At 37.2% G+C, this 17,264-nt stretch overlaps 1 protein-coding gene across 3 annotated transcripts in view; it reads left to right on the top strand.

The window, feature by feature from the left end:
- LOC124169817 overlaps window positions 1-17,264 on the top strand; it is a 61,886-nt gene that overhangs the window by 11,715 nt on the left and 32,907 nt on the right. For all 3 annotated transcript variants that reach the window (XM_046548595.1, XM_046548593.1, XM_046548594.1), the window contains exons 2-5: window positions 3,007-3,572; window positions 6,545-6,660; window positions 7,933-8,166; window positions 13,208-13,354. In XM_046548595.1, the coding sequence (XP_046404551.1) occupies window positions 3,017-3,572; window positions 6,545-6,660; window positions 7,933-8,166; window positions 13,208-13,354 (1,053 nt within the window). In that variant the 5' untranslated portion in view covers window positions 3,007-3,016. The remainder of the gene's footprint in view (window positions 1-3,006; window positions 3,573-6,544; window positions 6,661-7,932; window positions 8,167-13,207; window positions 13,355-17,264) is intronic.

Below are 17,264 nucleotides of genomic sequence, written 5' to 3'. Positions count from 1 at the left end.
ATTAAAACATTCAAACCTGAAATAAGATAACTAAGTATTGGTAACCAAACTGGCACTCTTATTTATTAATCTGAGGTATCTAGATAGGCACCACTGATTCTATGACTCGGAAGCTACTTTTCATGGTAGATAATTTGCTAGGAGATTTTAACCGTAGTACATAACCTGTGTTTGGCTACGAACAACACTTAGGTTATGAATTTACTATTTTTCCGTTGAAGGCAATGCATTGGAACAGAAAATTTGCATAGAAGGGAAGACTTCTTTTGCTTAAGGTTCATCAAAAGGATGAGAGGTCATTACTTAGTCACAAAAATTACAATAATTAGTAAACTTCCACACTCTAAATGCTCATTTGCCAAACGAGTTCATTTATAATTAATATGTCAAACCATCTTGTGAGCAAATCAGTCATTCTTACTTTTTTTACCCACACGAGCTGTATTGACTGCATCAATTTCCATTTCTCAACTTCCAAGGAAAACTCAAACAGTATCTACTATAAACTACGTACGAAATGTGCAAATTCCTTTCTTTTTCACGCAATCTTTCACTAGCCCCACTCATTCCCATATATTTATCACCGAGAAATACCAAGCCGTACGCCACATATTGCTATTGGATTATTGTTATGGACCTGTAATTTTTATTTTAGTACTTTGACAAACATATCCTTCGGAAAAGGCATAACGAAAACATTCAACATCTTACCCCCTTTCACTTCATAATATATATACTCACAATTAATTATGAATTCTATAGTTACATCTCATTCTAGTAAATCAGAATGCAAATAGTGGGTACGATCTTTTTCTCACTTTCGATTGCCAATACGAAACTTGGCTGTTCTTCTAATTCAAACTGTCTTCGTAAACACCGTCACATTTTGAATTCATTGATGAAGTCAGCAAAACCAAGTAATAATAGATTTATAAACCTACACTCCTGTTTCACCTCCTAGCTTTCCTCTCGGCTGGCACAAATCATAACAAACGCCTCCTTCGGCACAAATATTGCATAACTTCAACATTTTCAGGGGTTGAGCACACGATCTCCGACTGCAGTCCACAAAATAGGCAATTATTTATTGGATGGTGATTATTATCAAAGTTGAGAGGCTTGTAAGGATCTAGTAGCGTATGACCGTAGCCACCGATACGGTATAACCCACTTAATATCCCATTTATTGAATTACGTAGAACGACAAGACGGGTTAAACAACACAAAGGCTGTATGCCGAGCATTTGAATAACAATTAAACTAATTGGGATCAAAAATATTACATAATAATGGTGTATGGCTGAAATTAAATCACGAGTCGTTCTCTCACCAATTCCTTCGCCGAGTCGCTAGAGCGAGTTCATTGTCGTCGCTAGCAAAATTCGCTCTTGGCGAATGTTTACATTCGATAATTGCTCGCCAGACAGAACGAGAATAACTTTTTCGTCGCTAGAGGAACTAAGCGAAGCTTATCTGGCGAAATAGCTAACGAATGCAAACGAGAATATGAGTTCAGTCACCGTACGCCAATTTTTTCGACAAATCGCTGTTGCTATAGCCAGAAAGAACCAGAATAGACCCCCAGGAGTGGTGCTGCGACAGATAAACATCTATCCGATAAACGTAAGCATAAATCCAGACGAAAGGCGATGTTTTTTTGCATCACTAAATTTCCTTACTCAAATAACGACTAACTATTCAAACAATTTATGAGCGCCGCACTGAATAAAAATCATGCAAAGCATTGTTTCGTCATCATTATATTTATCGAACGACAGTTTACCACATACATTTGAGACTGAGCACTCCATTAACTTCATTTCTAACAGATCGCTAGCAATTACAGAGGTTAAGGAGTCTTGATGAAAGTCTTCCGGCGGTGAAACCCTCACTATGGCGAGAGCCAACACCAAAAGCGTCTCGTAAAAACGAATTTTTTTAACACGCTTATTGTAGGGTAAATTGACGGTGCATCGGCTATCTCTCGTAATAGCGGGGGTGTCGCTATAGCCCGTACTCGCTTTAACGAGGTTCCACTGTAATTTAGTTAGAGTGGGAACTCTGATATTAGTCCATTATTGGTCAAGGGAAATGAATTCCTATGCCTCTCTCTTAGGCTTATATCTCTCTTATTTCATCTTTTCTGTCGGACGTGGAAACAGTGAAGTTCCCAGATGATATTCTTTGTGCCGCTGTGAAAGATGTCTGTCTTGTTTTGCTTGAGGGTTGTAAGCTAAGCACCAAGTGTCTTGACTTTCTATCTGCTACCAGCGTAGCTTTTCTAGTAGCAGTTTTTGATGAATTATGCAGCTTTCCTGTGGATACTATTAAGTTCATGGATTAATTCTTTCTGCACCAGATCCCATATGCTTGCAGAATATGTAAGGTGTAGCCTGACGAGTGTGAAGTGGCTCCTCTCTTTCACTTCATTTAACATACACTACTGTCTGTAAAAGAAGCAAGACTCCCGAGTTTGAGGGGCTCGATCGTCTAAACGAGGTAATCAATTTCAATGCAAAAAAAGCAAACGATAGTGAATTTATATCTATGTTGGTTCATTTACTTAAAAAAATTCATAGATTAGTACTCCATAGATTTCCTGTAAGTAGTTAACTTTTTCTAAAAAAAATGCCAGTTTTTTTGCGCTTAAAATCAAGTTGCCCAACTTTGAGCACTTGGTGTTCCTGTAGGTTTTGTTCCAATAACTTGGAATTTTGGTATAAGAAAGCCAGATCTATTATTGACAATTTGCAGAAAACGTATTGTTTATACCACAAAAATTAATGGATTTGTTTTAAACAACTCAAATCTCTGCAAAAATAAATTCGTCATCTTTTGCTTTTTGTCGCATTGAAATGGATTTCCTCATTTAGAGGATTGAGCTCCTCAGACTCTGGTGTCTTGATTTTTTTTACAGTCAGTGAGTATTGTGTCGTAGTGGCTTTGTGTGTATTAGATATACTTTGTTTGAGTTAAAATTTTGATTCACTCAGTTCAATTTTTCAGTGGCAGAAAAATGAATCCCGACATGGATGGAAGTGACACATCAGGATCAGCGGTGGCACCCAAAAAAACAGGGGGCGAGTGGGTTAGTTTTGAGGATGAGGACGTCAATTCTAAATCTAAAGAAGCGGGACCCAGTTTAGCCTCTGAACAGGCAGCTATACCTGATGCATCACCTCCGAAAGATGGACCTCCATTGCAAGATAGAAAAAGTGATCTGGAAAGTTCTCAAATTCCGCCAAAGAGGAGTCGGAAGACTGAAAATGTTGATGTGAAAAAAGATAAAATGACTCCTGCAGATGGTGGAACACCTGCCATCATATCTGCTGAGACAGTCCATGTGAATTTAGACAGAAGTCTCAATCGAATTGCTGCTGCCGGGGTAGAATCTCCTTCTGCTGGTGTCACATCCAGTAGATTACCACCTCTGCAGACTTTGAGTACAGTGGACCTTTCCTCAAGTAATGGTGCATCAGGCAGGGAGAGCACGGCTGTGTCAGGATCTTCTGTGCCAGGGTCTGGTGTCACATCGCTGGGAATAGCTGGATCTACAATCCGTGAAGGATTTGGTTAGATTTTTAATTATTTTATTCGTTAATGTTATTGCTCTATCCAGTTCTTTTAATATTTAACACTTCCTGCTCAATGCCTGAGCCATGCTAATGTATTTATGTAGTCAAATTTCCATGTTTAAGCGGAGCCTGGATACTGATAGGGTATGGGGTTCCGAGCTTCTGTAGCCTATTCAGTACATTACCATGTTTTCTCGACCCTCTCTTGCAGTATTATGGGTAAAGGATATATCGTATATAGTGTAAAATCCAGTTATAATGAGTATCTGGGAGATGGAGTTTATATCTCTTAATTACTGAAACCCACATTATCTCAGGAAAGTTTACAAAACAATGAAAAATATTGCTACCTTAATTTTACGCCAATTAAATAAGAATAATATATTTTTTAAATGCCTTTTCTTTGAAGTTGCTATCTGTCATCCATTTTAGAGATAGTTTCTCGAATACCGTATAAGCACGTGTAAGAGGCGCACCTTTTTTCCCAGAAATTGCAGCTGAAAATGGGGGTGCGCCTCTTACACAAACTTTTTGTCTTCCCCCTCCCCTTCACCGGTCGCAAGTCCAAGGGGAACTGAGTGGCCTTGGTTTTCAGCATGAGTCAGTCATATGAAACCCTGGGTCAAAAACAAGCAGCAGGGAGGAGTTTCTCCCTTAGTGACGTATTTTTTAAATGCGCCTGTTTGCTTTTCTTGTAAGCATCGCGCCGTCACGTCGGTACTCCAGAGATGAGCATGGAAAAGATCGCGCAGGGTTTTATGCTCCGGAGGGCGCGCTAAATTTACTGCCATGAGTGGGCATCCCGCGGCATTTATACTGCATATAGTTATCGCTCATCAAACGTAGAGTAACGCGTAGTTTTGAAGGACATACCTGGTTAATAGTCAACATCTGTTTTGACGAGCAATTTCCATTACGCTGAGGACCTGATTTTTCAAAAGTCATTTTCAATCGCTAATATGAGGATTTTTGCAACTGAAAATTATATTGGTGTCAAAACCTACGGTTTAAAAAATTCGAACGAGTGTGTTCATTGTTGGACTAAATGGTGGAAAGAAGAAATCGGAAATGCTTATAAGGGAAGAGCGCTGAAGGAGAGGTCGACGGGAAGGAGCGCGCTCCCTCCCCTCCGTATTTCAAGCAACAAGACTATGAGCGAAGGAGCACAGGAAGAACACGTCCGATCTTGCATGTGACGTCGTTGTCTTCAAAGCGAAGGCGCAGCAATGTGATATACGCATTTTGCGTTGCCTGAAGTTCCCAGTCCGTCTCGTCTTGTTTGAATGCGCTTATGCTACGCTTGTTTCTTCCGAAATTGTGCTGTTTGGACTATGTTGAATATTAGTATCCTTGTTTTAACAAGAAATCTTTGTGTCAATCAATTAGAGCTTAAAAAATTTTAATTCTGTCAGATATACGTCGTGTTAGGTCTCATTCTTTTTAGAATCTCGTGCGTGTCATACAATTTCTGAAAGATATCAAGATATCTTCGAGCTCAGCATGTGACTCACCTAGCGTTTGGCCCCCAGAAACTAGGAGAATTTAACCTGGTAGACCGAAAAAGGTCAGTTGGTGAGATGGGGTAGGGATGAAACACGTTTCCATTGTTCTCCTGTAACTTGATATTTTCCTATTTTCCAGTGGGGTCTCGGAAAGGAAAAAAAAACAGCAGAGGCATTGGCTGATGGAGGGCCTAGTGTGGTTCCATTAAATCTACGACATGATTATTATCCTACGGCGCTGAGATTGCTCCGATTGTTGTCCAATCTCTTGGGAAGGTTCATGCTATGTGCCTGTCGTGTTTTGCCTTAAAATTTTCCACGGCTGCAATTCTATTGCAATACTTCAGCGAGAGCTCTTAAACAAAATTATTTGTGTGTAGGACTAGCATCGTAGAGCAACGGCGTGTGCGAAGAGAGGATCGGAACTCTTTCTACTCCCTCTTATGCCGCTATTACCGCCGCAGGTATCAAAAATCCTCTTTCAAACATTTATTAGCCAGAAAATTAATCATCGTCTGACCATCATAGTTTTGCACTTATAGGTTGTTAAACACCAATCATAAATTTTGCTAGCCACTTTTTTTAGTCCCTTTCTATTCTGATTTAATCTCTAAATTGTGGTTGAGAATCCCGTGAGTATAACCAAAAAAAATTGTAATGGGCAGTGGTGTTATGAGGTTTAGTTTCATGCTGCATTGTAGCCTCTCTCCTGTCTATATCAATGTCAATTACACTGAACTGTGAAGAGTTTACATGATAATGTCTATGAGAACATACACTTTTAGATTTCTACGATAAATAAGTGTTAATGAGATGAAATAATGTATGTTAATAATTTCTTAATATTTCAGAAAATCATATGCTATTTACATTTTATCGTCCCCCTAGATATGCCTCTGCAAATAGGTTTGAGTTTAATGATCGTAAAAAATTATTTTGTCTATTCAATGTAAATTTTATCTTAAATGTATCTTGTTATCCCTGACTTCTCTACTTAGGTTGATTACCGTTTTGATTAAAGCTCTCATTGCAAGAAGAATATGTTGTTCCTTGAATTCTTTTTGATTGACAAGTTTTTCCATATTCAGCTTGATAAAATACTTCCTGTTTTTTTTTTTTAATTTTATACCTATCCTCTTTATTAAAATTTGAGGTAATCATTGTTGAGCTGAGCTGGGAACTTAATGAGTTTCGTACTTAAACTTTGCTCATTAGCAGAAAAGACTTACTGCTATGGTTTGGATGTCATCCAGTATTGGCAACCTGAAGCCTAATTCAAGTGGAAACTATTATAACTATGTAGGACTAAATTAAATTTTGATTTCTGCATTGAAATTCCTCATTATTCAAGTTTGATTTCGTAGTTTTTAATTTCTCATTAGGAACATTTATCATCCATTGGGAACCTGGTTTAAAAAGTTAAATTATTTGTTTAAAATAAAGATTATTATTTTTTTAAATTCACAGTTAATGGAGATATAATTGTCACCTTGTTGCCTGTTAATACCAAGTGGCCATGGATAACACCTGCACAATTTCGCCCAGAATTAGTCCCCGAAGAATTAATGGCTCAAGGGTTAACGGTAAGTATATTAACATTCAGTGGATTTATCATTAAGAGTGTAAATGAAATCTATGACGGCATTATTTATTTTTGTTTTATACATATTCCAAAGGTATCCCTCACATTAATACTTCAATGGGTTAACTGTTGTTAACCTTTCATTTTAGTAAGAAATTGAATTTTGATGCTGGAAAAATAGAAGCATTGAAGAATTTCCCTGGTTCAGAATTTCTGGGTTCATGACAGCAATTTGTGGACGAAAGTATGGAAGATGGACATCCTCTTATAGTTCCAGAGGTAGCTCCCTTCTGACTTCAATGAGCTTTGCCTTAGTTTTTTCAGTTGCTCCACCTTCCCAGGAAGGTTTAAGATATCAGAATTTCTTAGTCCCTTAGAAATGAGTTGATGGGAATTTGCTGTAGCTGTTACACCTCTTAGTCGTTTCATAAAGTAACATGAACAGTGGTGAAGCATCCGATCATCTCTGGATTTGCCATTGATTAAACCAAAATGATAAATATGAAGAATACTTAAGAAAAGGTCAGAAATTAAATTTAAGTAAAGATGCAATGGCAATTGTTACCATTGTTGCAAAAGGAACATTGTAAAAAGATGAAAACAAGCCAAACTATCCTCTATTAAACGCACATGATGACTCATACTTACATATCAACAGGAGACTTGAATGTGGAATCAGCCGCATTTTGATAAAAGTTATTAAAAGAATGCGAGATATTGTTGCAAATGAACAAATGTGTCAGTTTGTGCGCCGTTAAGGTCAGGAATATTTACTGGTTTTGTTTTTATTTTGTTTTTTTTTTAATTATTTAAAAACCAATTTTAGGAAACAATAGCAATATTTAGGAAGTAAGAAATGCCGTTGCATGCTCTCTGATAAATTCTGTGCATTTTGGTACCTAATTTGTAGTTCGGTTGCGTATAAGTTGAGAAAAAGGTATCTATACAGTAGAAATAATATAGAGGATAGTAATATTTTTTATTCAGATACTGGTTGTATGTTTATTTTCAAATTCATTTTCCGTAAATTAGTGTGTCATGTGGCTCTAGGAATAATGGTTCACAGCATTAAAAAATAACTAAATTTTATGCTTTTTTCTTATCTTCTTGAAAGAAACAGGATTTATAATTTGCAGAAATAACTTATAACTTGTTTTGAAAATATTTGTTTTACCCCTATTTTGTTATAAATTTGTCATTTTAATAATTTGAATGCAACATTTTTGTTAATTTTACGAAGGATATGTGAAAATTTAACATTTTTATTTTACAGCTCACGGTTGAGGACTATGTTAGTGCTATGGAGACCCTCACAAATGATGTTCGTTTCCATGCATACAACGCATGTTACAAACGTGTGCTGGTTGCTTGGATATGTTTTGCGTTTGCTGTTCTATTAGCATTGCTTTTTTCTGGAATCACCGGCCTCACATTATTTGGTCTTGGGATACTTTGGCTTTTGCTGAATGCTGCTGCTATTTTCCTGTGCATGTGGCTGAAAATAAAGGTAGGGAAGCCATTTTCTTTTGAAACTCTTTGTAATATTGGTTAACCTGGATAAGTGAAAACTTGCTGTTATTAAGTCTTATTAATTTTTTATGATGAATGGGAGCATGAGTTATTCACAATGAAAAATGAATGTTTGTAAATCTTTCTTATTAAAAAAATACTTCATACATGCTCCATAATTATTTTATTCCTAGCGTTCATCCCTTCGTGTCACTTCTACATTAGATTCACAAGTCTTAGTTCAACCCATTTACGGCATATTTCATAAGCAGATGATGTGAGCAGCCTTGAATGACATGTTTTCAAATTGGCTCAGCTTGAATCCAAATCATCTCTATTGTATGATGTGTGATGATTTGTATGTGTATTGGGACAGTGGGAGGAGACGAGTCATATCCAAATTTTCTCAAGTTATTACCGAGATACCGAGTATTACATTGTTTCATTGCATCATGTAATTGCTGGCAAATATTTTGGAATATGTATGTATTTTCCATCTAGTTGCCCTGATAAACAGGGAACACGTTACAGCTCCAGAGATATTGACAAGGTAAATGAGCTATGACCATATTTATGTGAAGGGGTCAGGGAAAAGAATGAGAAATATCTCATCCATGGCATCGGAAATATTTTATATCATGATACATAAAGCTAAAAAATCGCCATGATACCAGAAGGCTGAGGGTATGCATCTGTAATAAGGAAAGCTCAAAGATGAATCTACCTTTAGAAATATACCCAAATTTGAATTAATGCTTCGAATTAATTCATTCTGTAGAAAGCACACTACTTGAAACTGTCATTTGAGTCATTAAGTTCCAAAAAACTAGTGCTTTGGAACTTAAATCCTCTCCAAAGCCTGAATCATACGATCATTTTTTCCAAATGATAGCTCTAGCGATGGGTTTTAGGGACCAAAAAGTGACCCTTGTTCCATCATTTTCTGAATCATGTGGTCATTACTACCATCACTTTTTTCATTGCTTATTCTTTCACTCTCCTTATTTGCAACTCGAGATGTGTGAATAATATCGGTGAATACTTGAATACCTCGAATACTAGAAAGTATTCGATATTCGAGATCTCAAATAATTATGTTTAATTAATAATCTTGAATACCTCGAATACTTTGAATTTTGCGTCATACACTGTTTTAAGCAAGTTGACAAACCACATCAAATTCGCGGATCAGAGCGGTGAAAAGAGTTCTACGTGGGGAACCAAAAATGATGAGGTGAAAAAATCCAAAAATCCCCGTTTTCCCCCACCAAGACAACCTCAGTGCCGCGGGATAGTAACTACGTAGCACAATTCCCAAAATCCGCGACCCCATCCATCTATCAGCCTTCGGCCCCTCCTCCCACGCTTTCCTCCTATCCGAAATCAAATAAAAGGCCCCAGCTTGCGCAGGGTTTGTATTACGAAGACCATAAATCAAAAGCTCAAAGAAAATATCAAGTTACAGGAGAATAATAGAATCGTGTTTCACCCTTCCCTCTTTATCCCCCACTGACCTTTTCTGCCTACCTGCTTCGAAGTTCCCCATTTCTGGAGGTCAACTGCTGCATAAGTCATCTATTAGCCCAAAAGGTGTCTAACAATGACTTTCGGCAATTGATATTACACCTTTATTGGATGGAAATATCAGTAATGCGCGTGTAATTTAAAAAAGAATAAGACGAAACATAACGTATTTCTGACTTTATTTAAGCATTTTACGCAAGGAAAAAATATCAAAATACGACGGAGACTTAGCGAAACTCGATATCCTCGCAGCTGAGATTCTCGGAAGTTGATGCAGTATTTTTTTCCGAAAACATCTATCAAGTCAAAATTTATGAGCTATGCTATAAATCTCTCTTGTCACAGACGAAGGGATATTTTCTTAGGATATTTGGTTTCTCCCTGCTAGCAATTCGAATTCATCTGCTTATCTCGTGAGAACATCCAAAGATGGACTGAAAATGATTGAAGAAGAAGAAAATCTGGTGGAGAAGTGCGTGTATGTTGCGAAACGCCTCGGATTGTCCGCTAGCACATAACAGTAGGAGTGGGGGTAAAGCAGCCTAAACAGTTGAAATTAGAAGTTGGATGAAGCCGAGTATCAGATGGGCGTGCCGCTGAAATGGCGTTTGGTTGATATGAATGCATACATCAGACAGAAATACATTGTAGCAGTGTAAATGCCGAGATCGCATGCAATTATTTTTTCGTGAGGTGGTGTGTCCACTTGGGAAATTTGAAGGAGATGTTAGTTGAATCAACTATATGCCCAAATTGTTTCCATAAAAATAAATATTCCATTAATCAGCTAAATTCCGGTTTGAATCCTTAAAAGGAAATCACAATTACTCGCCAAAATCTTGGGTTTCCTGCTGCATAGGCAACCTAGTCAAACATTCCCGCATTCATCGTTTTTTTCGTCCTTCCCCTTGAAAAACGATGGATCGAGGTTCCACTGTGTACCTTTTTATTTATACATTCATCAAGTGAAATAGAAGAAGTAACGTACGTTTAATAGGCTTTGCACAATTCTAGTACATATTCGAATATTCGAGCTATGATTTTATATTCGAATTCCATATTTGAGTTCGAGAAATCTGCTATTCGACCCATCTCTATTTGCAATGCATTCAATTAAAAGCCATGAATGGTGTTACAATGCCTTTTAGCGGCCATACATTCTGATTGTTTGAAAGACTGTGCCAGTGATTGTTTCATTGATGGAAAAAGTGATGTGCGGAGTGATGGAAAAAAGGGTTGGAATTTCCATACCTCGAGCCATCGCTGAAAATTATCACGTGAAACGGTCATTTTTTTCTGCCATCAGTGGAGTGATCGCTGAAGCTGTCCCTCAGAAGGGATGGAGTAAGTGATCGTGTGATTCAAGTTTAAAAATGATTGAAGGTCTTGGGTGGTTTGTTGTTGTTTTCAATTGTGCGAATGATTCCGTTTCTCAATGAAAGGTTCACTCTCAGCAAGAAAGTGAACCAGAACTCTCATGGTGTCACCAACTCCTGAAAAATGGGTGGCAACTTCTTTTACTTTACACTTAGAGTGCATGGCTTGATAGGGAAAATTCTTTTTTTTTGTTGTATTTTATTTTTCTCTTCCATCCACTAAATTCTTTTTATGAATTGATATTTCGGGTTTGAGTGGCCCTAGTAATTGTAGTAAGTTAAAATCTTCTCGAAATTTCCTGCAAATATGTACTTTAATATGTGGATGGTTTCTATACATTTAGTATTAATTTCACATCTCTTATTCTCATAGCATTTTGTTTAAATGCTGTTGAGGGGAAGAGCCTGAGGGAAAAGAGGAGGGACGGAGAACTTCTCATCCCCCTCCTTCCCTTTATGCCCTCAGTCTTTTCCCCTACAGCAGGGGTTCCCAAACTGGGGGGCGTGGAGAAAGTCCGGGGGGGGGGGGGGGGGGGGTAACACCCAAATGAAATAAATTAAAAAATTACAAAAATAATTTCCACAGATCTTTGAAATAAAGTCTTTCTAAGTTTTCATAATTGTTTTTGTAAAGTTTCAATAAAGTTGTAAACTTTATCAAAGAAGGTTACGGTTTTTAAAACTACAAAACACACAATAGTTCAAGGTTCTCAAAACCGTCCCCCTCCATAGCAGTTACTGTCAGACGCAACGGTCAGTCAGTTTTTCATGTAATACTTGTTTTAATTTTCATCATACGTACAATTATTGAATCTTTCCATTCTGCGTTACCGCATTCAACAGTGAACAAAAAAATCTACCTACTCACCGTATCAAGTAGGAACATACTTGTACGAGTACAAGTACTTGTACAAGTAGGGGTTGGTATGTACGGCACCGTGGAAATAGGGTATTGCAAAATGGAAAGCTGATATGGGTAGTGGGGGGGGGGGCGTGGTACAAAAAAATTTGGGGACCCATGCCCTTCAGAGTATTTAAACAAAATGTTTTGGGAAGAAGTCACCTTAAAATAATGTACTCTATGTTGAAACCAATCATTAAGTGAAGTTAAAGATTGCCAGTAACCTTTAATGTACTAATATGTTTAGGATTCCACCAGATTAAGTATGAAACGACTCTTTAGACCTATTCATTCTGGCTGAGAAAAAATGGTAGTCATTAACATGATTCTCCAGCTTTTGTGTTACTGGCCCAGTGAATTGTTTATGATTTGCTTATATTTTTATCATGCCTTTTTAATTTCTTGTGGAGATCTTTCTACACCCGTTTTGTTGTAGGTTATCATATATCAGAAATCAACCAAATTCTGCATTATAATGATCTTAAATTGCCCAGGCTTTGTGTCTTCTCTGTCTCCTTGGGGGTGACAGTGTAAATATTGGCTCTGTCTTATTACCTTAAATAATTTTCATGGTTACAAAAGGTATTGGGTTACTTATAAATCTATAAATTTATTTTTATACTGTGGGGCAAGTATATGCCATCAGAATATATTTGGGTTACTTATGTAATGTATAAATGGAAATAACTTCCTACGCTTCCTCAAGATAAATTAATTTTTATCCCCTAATCATGTTGTTTTTACATGATTGTTTGCAAGTGAAACTTGAGCTGAATGCAGCATTCTATCAGACTTTAAACTGGTTGTTTAAATTTTCTTCCTGATGCCTTATGAAGCTATAAAGAACTTAATGGAGTCAGCATATAAATCATTAATCGTAATGCAACTTATTTATAGTTATCATTCAGCATTCAACAATTGTAAGTCATTAGAAGCCTTATTTGGTATTTTGAGAATTTTGTGGCTAATACATCTCCTTTAGTGATTTGTATCAAGCCAATGATATTTATTTTTTAATTTGAGAAAATTTAGGTTAATTAAAAAATAGGTTTTTTCTAGTGAAATAGAAACAGGTTAATGTTCTGTTAAGTCATATGTATTAATAGCTTATTTAATTCATTAATATATAATATTGTCTAGGTAATTTGTACTTGTTGACTTTGATTTATTTTTATTAATAATCATTGTATTGTGGATAACAAATATTGTTACACTTATTATAATTTTTCTTTTCTCAGCTCAATCACAATTTGGAGCGGTGCTTAGCACAAGTCAACAAGCAATTACTCCGGCACAAAATCCTGCTGGGACTAGATGACCGTGGGAAACTCTCATGCCATAAAGTAAACTTGTGCTTCATCTATTTTGATACAGCTGAATGTATAGTAAGTACATTTATTTACTATTCTTGGTTCCAAAACTTTTGGGCTAATAAGTGGAACTTAGGGATATGCGTGTTGAGGCAATTGTACTCTTGGCTCACTCTTGGGCCATGGTCTCTGTATGCTTTACCACTCTCAAGGTCATTTTTATTTCATTTGCAATGAGCTAATTCATCCAAGATTTTTTTTTATTGTCCATTGTGATTGTTTAGTGGGTGTCCGCTAAACTATAAAGGCCTGGTTACACGGTTCATTAACCCGTACGGGTTAATGTATGAATGCGTGTCTGTTTGCATGTCTGAATTCATGGACGTTTGCGTGAACAAGAAGCATGAATGAGCGGTTACACGGTATGTGCGTTCGCACAAGTTTTCACACATTTTCTCGTATCGCGAGGCGTTTACTTTTTGTTTATTCCCTTTACAGTGCGCAAAATTTAAATGTGTAAACAGTATCATTAGGTAGGAATCAGACGATACCTACCAGAAAATAATTCCCTTTTCGTTGTTTCCTGTAGGACCAGGAAACTTCACATACTGGTAATATATTTGCGCTGCTGTGTAAACAGTGGTGTTCATTGTAGTTGCCGAAGTTGTTTCATTTCGTGCCAGTAATATTTATTTATATTTAATATTTATCGTTATCGCTCGCTTAATGCTATATCTCAATAGTACTCTATTTATTTCAAACCGTTATCAAAGTTAATGCTTAGGCTGAAAATTTGTAGACGCATCTTGTTTTTAAGTCGTGTTTACTAGACATTTTTCTGTCATCTGTTTCACTGAGTGTAGATGATGTATGAGAGTAGATATTTTTAATACTTTGTTCTACTTTTGTCGGGGATGGTTATAAAGTTAAGAAGATATTTCCTGTTGATGGAAAAGATGTTGGTTTAGAGATCTGGTCGATTTATGAATTTGCTAATGTTAGTCGTGTTTTTGTGGTGGTCCAGTGCATTCCCACCCCGGACGTATAAAAGGTAGAATTGTCGTTTATTCGTATGATATAAATTATGTTTAAATGTGTTCTATTAGTCGTATGATAGCCGTTGTATTTCACAAATGTCGTGTTGAAAACTCTGTTATAACCTCATCGATTGTTTTGTTCCGGCATAATACTACCAATGAGTTACCATAGACATAATCTTGGTATGTCCGGCATACATACAGGGATATTCTGTGTGAATATTAGTGTAGATGCAAATGGTGAGTTTGTGGTAGGATTCAAGCACGTACGATACAGTACAAATACGCGAAAAGAGTTACTGAATCATACTGAATAGCCCTGCAGATGACTACTGATTGTGTCGTTTCCTTTGTTTCCCACCAGGTGGCTCTGTTATCAACTTGTGCGAATGCATGAACGAAATTAGAACAGGTTCTATTTTCCGTTCACGCGTTCATGCATTTGTACATTTTGGGGTGGTTACACGGTGAATTTTTCCGTTCATTCTCGCGTTCATACATTTAGACATTAACCCGTACGGGTTAATGCATCGTGTAACCAGGCCTTAAAACTGGGTAAACCTGGTATACTCAGGGAATTTTGGCCTTCTGGAAAGTGTCAGGGAACTCTGCAAACATCCTGGATTAATCAATTTTTGATGCATATTATTTCCAGCGAAAACTAATGTGTTGAATTCTTGCGGTGCACTCAAAGCAAAAAATAATATTATTTTTATTCGATATTTGTTCTGATTATCCCAGAAATTTAAATCCCTTCAATGGGATCTCTTCTTCTATTGACTTTCTATTTCAAGAATTTTATGTTGCATAGTCGCTTACTTAATATTCTTCTCTTTATCATATACTTACTGCTCATACAATGAAAGCAAGTGAGTGCTCATAATTCCAGGAAAATCATTCGCCGTATGGGGTGCTCGTTATGTGCGAGGGATGAGGATTAAGCCCCTTAATTTCCATATTCAACTTTAGGTACCACTTTTATTTCGTAATGGTGCTATTTAATGGAGGAATAAGATTGTTCCTTCTTTTTCCTTAACTTGCAACTGGTTTGCCTTGCGACAGCAAAATAATGGTCAGAGTGGAAGCTTGATTTTGTCATCATTTTGAGCATGTCACTAAATGATGAACTGGAGGCAGAAAATTTATGGCAACCTCTGTTATCATATGGGGAAGTATCAAAATTTTTATGACGAAAATTTCACGCATTGAAATTCCCATTAAGCCCCTCAGGACAGTGTGACAATGCCCGAGCTGTTTTTTCCTCAAGTGTTAAAATTGAGTTGAAAGTTTTAAAGAATATGTTGACGATTTATTGAGCCTCATCTAATTGTGTTCACTTGCATGTTCTCATGTGTTTCTATCATCTCAAGGTGTTACTTACAGCATTGAAATGACTTGGCAACTATTCCTGCTGTTTTTTTCTACCCCACTAGCATTGCTTACCCAAAAATGCCTACATATGTTTAGGAATGAATAGTACCGTGAAAAACAAAGCCATTCCCTTGGATGACCTGGAACTCTCATGGAATTTTTTTACTGCTACACAGTGGACACCCTAGTTTAAAATATCAAGAGAACCTTATTTTTTCCATTTCTCGATTCGTTGCCTACTTCTCAAGCTATTTTTGGTCTAACATCTTCTGCCTTAGCCCTTTCCTAGATATGGTGATGGCTTTACAAACTCTTGTCAATCAAGCTGTCTCTTCTCTGCTACTCCTCTGCCTTAATCTCATATGGTCCATTATTGTTTACACTCTTGTGACCGATTTCTTTCCTAAATGAGCAGTTCTCCCTGAACAGGTAATTGAACCATTTTCTTGTGTTTTCCAATCGCATGGAAGGCTACTTGGGTTTCCCACCTGTTGCTGCCAACGTTTCTTTGCTGGTGACATTGCTGCTAACGTTTAAAGAACCGAATCGATTCCCATCTTAAGGGTGGGAACCATTCTCAAAATTTAGGCAGCAATGTCAACAATCACCCATTAGGAGACCTAAGTAGCCTTTCAAGGAGTAATTGAATTGTTGTTCCAAGCACGTTGCCAGCTCATGATAAGTATTTGGCAACTTTCCCATTTTTTAATTTTGATATTATGGGAGAATGGATGGGAATGTTTATTTATTCTTATATAAATTTTCTTTCCCTTTCATCTGTAGGTTTATTTTTTGTTTAAAAGGATGAATATAATGTAATGTTTATTCAGCAAGGTGTAGTTTAATTGCTGGTAGTATTTAAGGATTTTATTGTTTCACTGTAATTCTAGGCTATTTTTCTGCTAGTCTTAAGTAAAAATAATTAAGCGTGTTATTTTTTGCAACTGATCCAATGCAATCAAGCACAAATCAATGGTCGCGTTCAGCAGACTCAACAGTTGTGGAACCGGTGAGACAATTCCTGCTGAACCCCCTCTGGTAGGTCACCGGTTTTACTGATCAGACGCCATTTTTTCCACGCGAGAAAAATCACCGATCACTGATTTGAACATGTTGAGAATCAATATGGCCGCGCCCAGTACTAGCACGTCTTCTGGTGCTATAGTTGCAAAAAGATATGCGTACGGAGGAATGACATATGAAATTCAGGATACTGAAGAAAAACAAGTAAAACTGGCTTCAGGTTTGTCATGTAAGCTATCATCCTGAAAATGAGGGACTATCCTTTCGTGATAATTTTCATTCCGCGGCTTATTTCTTCTGAGGCGTACGGCTTAGGGATTTCTTCTAAAGATTCTCGTCTCGCGTTGAATTAAACTGAACAAATTGTTCACAGTATCATAGTCTCCTGCAATGAAAATCGCCTGCGCTTCTACAGGAATCGCATTACGGCCCATTTTGAATGTTTCTGCTATGTGGTCACGTGACGTGATCACTGCTCAGCAACCGTTCAGCAGATCGCAACGACCAGTCGCTCACCGGTGAGGGATCTCTTGATCCCGGTGAGTATCTGCTGA

Source organism: Ischnura elegans, chromosome 12 (genome assembly GCF_921293095.1).
Source record: "Ischnura elegans chromosome 12, ioIscEleg1.1, whole genome shotgun sequence".
Taxonomy (NCBI): Eukaryota; Metazoa; Arthropoda; class Insecta; order Odonata; family Coenagrionidae; genus Ischnura; species Ischnura elegans.
The sequence above is the reverse complement of the archived record's forward strand: the minus strand, read 5'-3'. Positions and strand labels throughout refer to the sequence as shown.